This window comes from Micrasema longulum, unplaced genomic scaffold (assembly GCF_059751315.1).
Source record: "Micrasema longulum isolate JH-2025_06_02 unplaced genomic scaffold, ASM5975131v1 h1tg000006l, whole genome shotgun sequence".
NCBI lineage: Eukaryota > Metazoa > Arthropoda > Insecta > Trichoptera > Brachycentridae > Micrasema > Micrasema longulum.
Genome location: NW_028277214.1, coordinates 334,604 through 343,349, shown reverse-complemented (window position 1 = coordinate 343,349; position 8,746 = coordinate 334,604). Strand labels below are relative to the sequence as shown.

General features: G+C 32.0%; 1 protein-coding gene across 1 annotated transcript; it reads left to right on the top strand.

Annotated features, from left to right (window-relative positions):
• The first annotated feature begins 343 nt into the window (after positions 1–343).
• Positions 344–8,493, top strand: lwr (ubiquitin conjugating enzyme lesswright). The gene is made up of 4 exons (XM_088225803.1): positions 344–570; positions 823–906; positions 2,230–2,492; positions 5,889–8,493. The coding sequence occupies exons 1-4, from the start codon at positions 505–507 to the stop codon at positions 5,953–5,955; spliced, it is 480 nt and encodes a 159-aa protein (XP_088081929.1). The 5' UTR covers positions 344–504; the 3' UTR covers positions 5,956–8,493.
• The last annotated feature ends 253 nt before the right edge of the window (positions 8,494–8,746 follow it).

The window sequence follows — 8,746 nt, the reverse complement described above, 5'->3', positions numbered from 1 at the left end:
TTTTAAAACATAAAAACTACGCAACCCTATTTTAACTTCACTACTAGCCCCGTTGTTTTACTAGTAGGTACTTTTTCATCAGCCATACCATAGAGAAAATATTTCATAGACATTCATGTATGTAAATTTTACCGGCAGGTGTCATTAGTTGCTATATCCGTTGAATTAATACCATTTGTTTTTATAACAAATAATTCCATATTCTAATAAAAATAGAGAAAAATATTTTTGGTTTTTATTTATGTTTTTAACTACTTTTCCATTAATTTGAACTGAATTTTCAAATACATTTAGAATGTAGCATTTAACTTGACCGGAAGTCATAATTTTTCTTGAAAAAATAGTTTTTGTCTTGTCGTTGGTTCTGTACGCGGACGCGCCAGAATTTTCTAGGTTTTGTGTTTGCCTAGTTTTCTGGGGAAAGTGTTTCAATTCGTCCAACTCAAACACCTTTAAGTGCATGTTTCACGTTTGAATAAGTTTAGATTTTTTAAATCATTCGAAATGTCTGGAATCGCGAGTGGACGTCTCGCCGAAGAAAGGAAGGCCTGGCGCAAAGACCACCCATTTGTAAGTACAGACAGAATGTTTAACAAAAACCCCGTTCGTAAAATTGCCCAGGTTCCCATTACTTAAATGTATATTTACAATCTTTATATTCCTTCTGACAGTTAAATGTAGCCAATAAACATTTCATTGTTATCATCTATTAAATCTCGCTCGCCGATTCCTCCCACTAGTAATAATATTTCTGCTTTTAATAGATGATTACAATAACGCGTTAACCTGATGGTGTGCTATTATTTCTCGTCTATTTTCCAGGGTTTTGTAGCTCGACCGCTGAAGAATACCGACGGGACTCTCAACCTCATGACATGGGAGTGCGCGATACCCGGGAAAAAATCCGTTAGTATCCTCATTTTATATTTTGTTTTTTTTATTTTTTAAAGAGGTTTCTCTGATAAATGTTACCGGGAAGATTTACATGTTGACAGTGCATAATCGTACCAAAATGGTATAGTGTTTGAATTTATTTACAATGTCTCGCCTTATGAAATGGTGTACCAGCATGACCTACTTAATGTTTTATAAACAAATTATTCTCTAGAGAGAGTTATTGCCTAAGTACCTGCAGCCAACTCCTTTATTTTGATGAGTTTTCATGAGCATACAATTACTTTTGTCTTAAGTTATTTTAACCTTAAATTTTTGCATAAAGGCTTGTGATATTTTTCGAGATACAATACCAAACAATTAATTGTATTGTCAAACTAATAAAAAATATTTATATTCTAAATGTTAAAATAAATAATAAATAAACATTTGTTAGTATTCATTAGTATACCGTGTTGTGTTTTCAACTTTTTGGTGTAACTTTCTTACTATATTTCAAGGTACTTTTATATGTATCTATACATTTGTAACCGTTTGATTTTATAAACATGTCAAACTATGTTAATTAAAAAATTAAATATTTTTACAACAACAACAATCAACTGCATTTTTTTTATATGCATGTAGCCATGCACATAGCCCTGCGTGCGAACTGGTAATGGTGTGAACAGTGCCATTTAAAAATGGGTCCAATCATTTCTAGTTTTTAAATCGCATGGTTATAGACCCTTTTATATGTTTAAGTCGATTTATATCTATGTGTGGGTTACGTCACTAGTGCGCTTACCGCCTCATAAATGTGTTATTTTTTGTTTTTAAATCCCTGTTTGAGGCGCTGAGATCCAGAGGAACTTCAGCAACATTTAAACAGTTCTTGGCTAAATGACTTCCAAACACTTATCACTTGTTTTTTTTTTCATATTAAATTGCAAAGTTAATTTGAGATTTTTTTCTTAACTTAAATGAAAAATAAAATCCCTTACAAATTTGGCGGTTATATTTCACTTTAAAATTTGATGGCATTATTTTTTTGTGAAACTTAAATATTGCCGTACAGATTTTTTGTTTATATAGTTTCCAGCTTTAATACAGGTGTTTGAGTTAGAGTGGCTCAAAACTCATGACTTCTTTTCATCTAACTACATACTCAGATTAAATTAATGTCAAATGTCGCTTAAGCTCCTATAGTTCTCAGTGCCTCATTTAAAAACAAGTCATCTTTAGCTTAATATAACATGACGTTACAGCATTGCCTTCAGAGGGATTTTTAAGCACCATCTTTTAGGATATAGTTCGCTTGGTTTATCTGATCTGGACTCAAAAATATTTTTGTAGACTCCTTGGGAGGGTGGCTCCTACAAGCTCCGAATGATCTTCAAGGACGACTACCCGTCCAGCCCTCCCAAGTGCAAGTTCGAGCCCCCCCTGTTCCACCCCAATGTTTACCCCTCGGGTACAGTGTGCCTGTCGCTGCTGGATGAAGAGAAGGACTGGCGCCCGGCCATCACCATCAAGCAGATTCTACTCGGCATCCAGGATCTCCTCAACGAGCCTAATATTAAGGACCCTGCGCAAGCAGAGGCTTACACTATTTATTGGTAAGGTTCTAAATTTAAAACTTTAATTAATGAACTCAATGGGAACTATTGAACATCATTTCATGGAGCATATCGCCTGTGTTTAGGACAATGGCTTCAAACCACAATTCTGGTCAAATCGGTTTCATAATTACAAATGTAATAATAACCTTTATGCTACTTCGCCTCACTGAAAAAAAAATCCATGCCTCTCTATCTTTTATTTTTGAATAGTTATAATAATATTGACTCGTTTCAAATAATTAAAACTTTATTACAACAACAAAAACTGTAAATTACAATCAACAGAATAATAACAAGGTTATGCTATAACATATATGTACGTTCATGTATATTTTTTTGGAGGATGGTACATAATCTAAAAATTGAATGCAAGGGTTATCATAATAATAATTATGGATAACTTATATAGCGCCATTTTCGTAATATAATACCTCAAGGGCGGGTTGTCGTTGTTTATTGGCAAAAAGTTTATCAAATCTTGGTAGCAATATGGAGACCGCCTCTCCTATCTCCTTTTCGACTTCTAACCTGTTTCGATATTTGGTTTTTATTGCAACCAGTGCCGAATAGCCCGTTTCACATAAATAAGACGTTACACACGGAAGAAATACCTGCATTTCTTTGCAATACAAAGATTCATACTCTCCGCTAAAGTTCATCCAAAATTTAATTTAAGGTTTCATTTTAAAAACTTCTGTTTCAGTGAGCTATCGTATGATAATTCTATTTTTTTTTTTTTAATTTATGGCGCCTCCCCTGGCAATAGTCCGCGCCTCAGGTTGGAAACCGCTGGTCTACTGTAAAGTTTGCAGCCCGGCGTTGTCGTGAAGCTACAGTGGCAATATACAATTGATTAGTTTCCGTCGTTTTACTGCGAGCTCTTCTATCATTGTCCGCAATTCTTGATAATATACATCTGCCATTACAGTTGAGCCAGATTTTATGAAGCTGTAGTAGATAATGCCAGCGCAAAATCACCACACCGTTACCATAAGCCTCATTAGAGTGATCTTTCATTTTAGACATTGTTTGGCGGGAACCGTTTTATCTACGACTGCAATAAATTCTTATGATTTCCATTTCTCCTTGCAAGTAATGATCTTACTCAGAATTCCCTAAAAAAAACGAAGCAGACATCAACGCAAACTGCCCACTGGTGTTCATTCGGCTCATGGGATACCCGCTTTACAAGCCTCTTTACTTGCCAACTTTATGTAAATGGCTTAATATTGTTTTGTCACTTACATTGATAGCTGCTGCTACCTCAGCTATTCTGAGATGGGTCTGCTTTCACTATCGCTTTCAATTCCCTCATTTTCAACCTTAGTCTCTGGTCTTCCACTGGGTTAATTTTTGAGGTTGAAAAGCGATCAAACCAAAATCGTGCAATGCATTCTCTAATGTTGTTTCGCCAGTACACATATTTGTTTTTGCATGCTGTTTGCACCGCATTAGTACCACGATGGAACTCATTTTTTTATTTATTCACTAAATTCATGAAAAATATCTGAGCGATAACAAAAGACAAAAAAACAGATTTCTGCTGATTTTGAAAAAAACCACGGCTTTAAAGCCAAAAATATTTTAATTTCAAATTAAATTTGTGCTATTTTTACTTAAGTTTCAATTAACCAGTTCTGTATTGGTCATTGAACTATAGTGTGATGCCATTATCCTATTCATAACAACCCGAGTTAGGTTTTAATACCTAATAATAATAAATATTTTAGTCCGGACTTGCAAATATAAATGCTTAACGTACGTTTTATTTTTTTAATGCTAAATCTTACAATTACTGGAGGGGGGTGGAAAGCTTAACAATTCTGAAAACAACCTTTTGTCATGTGTTAATAGTAATCAAGAATCGAGTGAAAAGCAATGTCATTTTCCATTACTCCTCTATAAAAATAAGAGCCTCTAACAAAAAAATATAACCCTTCAAAATATTATTTTTTAAGAATGTGAGTGCGGTCGTTTTTGATCCAATAAACCAGATAAATAATAGAATTTGTGCCACCCATTTGTTTTTAAATTCAAATAAGATCTTCTTGCGACATGTGAACATCAAATGACTTATTATTTATATCACTACAGAGATGAGTAGAATTTTTTTGTTTCAAGATTATGGATATTCGAGCGTTTACAGGGCTTATGACCTGTCATAGGTTGGGTTTAACAAAAAATTCTACTCATCTCTGTAGTGATATAAATAATAATATACCTACTCCCCCTTGGGATAAAAAACCCAGAATTGTGTGTGTATAAATATGTAAATATATATACATACCAAAATAATATTGTATCAAATGACTTGTTTTGTGACTCATTAAAATCCCAACATAACTGACTGAACGTGACTCACTCTGTGAGTCATTCACATCATGTGTGTTGGTTATTTTATACAAGTCATATATAGATCAATGATAAAATAATTGAAAATTTCACCTCGTATATATTTTTTTTTATCTGTTTCACATAAAACTTTTTATTTATTCTTGTCTATAAACATGTCTCGAGGCATTCATTTACATTATTTTTATATTATTTTCTAGGTATCTATAATAATACATACACCAGGGTACACCAGGGGTGTGCCAGGGGTGTGCGGTGAGATTTTCGGTTAGGGAAGCTATATGCACATACATACGTAAAAAGTACATAAATACTTCCAAGTCCAGTATACCATGCATTACAACCCATAGAACATAACCCCTATAATTAAAATATTTGGGTAAATCATAAAAACACAAATATTTATTGAACTTTTTTTTTCCATTATAAACAAAGAAATATATCAACATTGTTTTGAGTATGTCCAAATGCTTGCAGACTAGCTGGATTTTCTCCCTAGGGAGTTATTCATATTTAAATTTGTTGCAACAGAGAGGGAAAACATTTTTGAGAAGGGAATGTGGGAGTCTAGGGATTTACAAGGCTTATGACCTGTCATTGGCTGGTTTAAGTGACCACTTTACACACTGTGTAACATTCACCATTATAGTATGAGTCTAAACAAATTTGAATGGTCAGGAACAAATAAACATGAATCGTGACGTATTAGGGGCGTGGCCAATGGATTGACCATTTTTGCAGGAATTTAAAATTACAAATTTAAAAATATTTTTAATGCTACTAACAAATTTTTTTTTTACTGGACAGTATTTCATAAACCTTTATTACATTAAAAACGTTTAAAAAAACCTTATATTTCCCTATTTACACTCCATTATGAATTTCTGCCAACAGTTATTGTGTAAGCAACAGCTAATTTTAATTTACTGTCTATTACTCCCATGCATGTCTTTGCCAGTAAGTTAAATAACCCCCTTCCCAATGCTCCATGTGACTTTCCTTCTAGCTTAATATTTCTAATTCCATGGTTTTTTCTTTCAGCCAAAACAGACTGGAATATGACAAACGTGTGCGGGCACAAGCGAGAGCCATGGCTGCTACTGAATAGAGAAAACTTTAATAAAAGTTATGTTTTGTGGGCAAGTGAACTAACACAGTTCTCCAGTTGAAGTAGCCGAGCCGTTAAAACTGTGGCCGATGGTGAATTGTCCAGATTTATCCATTGCTTATCATTTCATTACTAGATGGTTTAATATTTAATTGATGTTATAATCTCTACATAAACAAGTTATTACATATTGTATGTGTGTAGTAACAATATCTGTGTTAAGTTCATATTAAGTGGTAGCATGTATGAGAGGAACTATCAGAATCAATTGTTAATTTGAGTTGCACTTGACATTTCTTATCTCTAAATAATTTCAGCAATCAAAAATCTAATTTCATATACCGTAATTTTGACTTGAGAATAAACCTATGATTGAAAAATGACAAATATTTGTGAAATAATTTGACAAGCGAAGAAAGATGAAACATTCTATTGATAGTTAAATTTATTTCAACGGAGAGGGAAAACATTTTTGAGAAGGGAATATGGCAGTCCAGGCATTTACAGGGCTTATGACCTGTCCTTGGCTGGTTTAAGTGGCCACTTTACACACTGTGTAACATTCACCATTCTGCCCATGTTTGAACATCCACATTTCCTCAACTCTTCCATCTGTTGATATTTACTGGAGTTATTTTTTCATTTGATGCAATATTATTTAATTCTTGTTTTTTATCTTAGATTTGAAGACAGTTATGTAAACCATCGTATGTTAAAAACTTTTTTTTGGACAGCAAAGACATTTAAAGTTGTTAATTATGAACATAACTTTCTGATGTTACATGATTTACATAAATTTTACTAAGTATAATCCTAAATTATATACATTTATAAAATAGATGTCTTCTCTTCTGAAAAATTCATGTTTTCAACATACGATAGTTTGTGTAGGTGCTATTTAGTATTTTTTTTTTTAATCTAAGTTTTAAAATCCTCTATCGTATTATTAAATCTGAACTAAAAAAAGGCTGCTGAGATTTTTATTTCCACAACTTTCAATAGGTTTATATGTATTGTAAAATAACAAGTCAATTTCTGGTAGTTTTTCTTGTGCTTCTTTTTTTAGACACTTCAATATTTGTGTAGATTTAATACCAAAAGTTGAGTAATATGCCCTTCCCGAAATTTCATATTCTAATCTCCGCACATTACTTTATTGTTATTCTAAATATTTTTGGTTGAGCAAAGCCAGTTGACTTAACATTAGCTATTTCAAATATGACCCCTTGCTCTCGGAATAACCCCATAATTGCTGGTCTGTGCTGCGTGATATAAGAGAGTGAAGAATTTGTGTATTCAAGTGTGAACAATTATGTGAAAGAATATTAAAATGTTATTACTTATTTTGCCTTAAATTCTTTAAAATTTTAGTGTTTTATAGTGCTGGTTGGTAACCTGTGAGTTAAATAATTGATACAATATTATTAATACCAACTTTAAAACGTTATAAAGTCTGATTTACTAAACGAATTGATATTACGAATTTTGAATTGAGCTGTAGCCCGTGGCTAGTGTCGCAAACTCACGGATCAGAGGTCCGAGGTTCAAACACCACTACTACCCCAACTTGATTCCTTTTTTTAATATCGAGTTACTTACATCTCATTGAAAATGGCTCCCAAAATCGAAATATTTGGGTAAATTATGAGAACGCAAGTATGTACTTATTGTTAAAAATTTAAAAAAACTTTTGGATTTTAACCACATATGGTTTTCATTTTCAGTCCATTTAAATAAAATTCATAAACCTTGTATATGTAACAAATTTTTTGCGTAAAAATCATTCGAATTTCCATTTTGAAACAAGCCAAAATTGTACATTTATTTGGTTCCCTTACAGTCGGTAACACATTGACATTGTCTTGTTAAACATTTGAACTCACTGTATACTTTTAAAAAAACTCCCAATTAAATACGCACATAAAATCTGCTTATACTGATTGTTTGTTGAATCTTAATTAAGGAAGTTTCGCTATCATGATTTTAATTACTGTTTTGGTTTTTTGCTGCGATTTTTATCCCCTCTAAAGATGTCAAATGGGTATGTTGAATTTTATTGATTATGTTTAATGACTTTACTTTTATTTACATATTTGCATTGACCAATAATATATAATAATAAGCTTTGAAGGTATACACGTAACACATTAGGTAATGTTTTTTTTATATTGATTAATTAAGTATTAACTATGCATACATAAATATTCTTTCACTTCTCAATACTGAATTTTTCTTACTCATTTACACTATCCTTCAGCTCGTATACTAAATGCTCAATTATCCTCTGAAAAAACATACGCTAATGTTTCGAGTGTTGACTACTTTGAACATCAGATGATTTTTCATATTCATCAAATCTATGTGAGTTCCATAACTTAATGTAACATTTGAGTTTGAGAAACAAAAAGAAAATCTTTGAATCTCCATTCTCGATGGGCAGATTTATTGTTTCTCAAATTTAAATTTAGGGTAACATTATTTTTATAAACTGTAATTATTTAAGTATTTGATTAAAATAAATTATACTTGAAAATTTTCTACACTGGACTTTTTTTTTCTTAAATTAACTGGCAAGCGTTACACTAAAAATCAAAGTGGCTATATCCATTGTAAGTTAAACTGAGTCAACTTTTTGTCTTTGAGTGATAAATATAACCTGTTTATTTTTATTTAAACTTTTTTCTGAGCAGAAATAAATGAGATGGCTTTGTTTAAACTGAATATTATTAATTACATTAGAAACCATGTAAACCTTAACATAATAAATACCTAGACAGATTTAAACAATAAA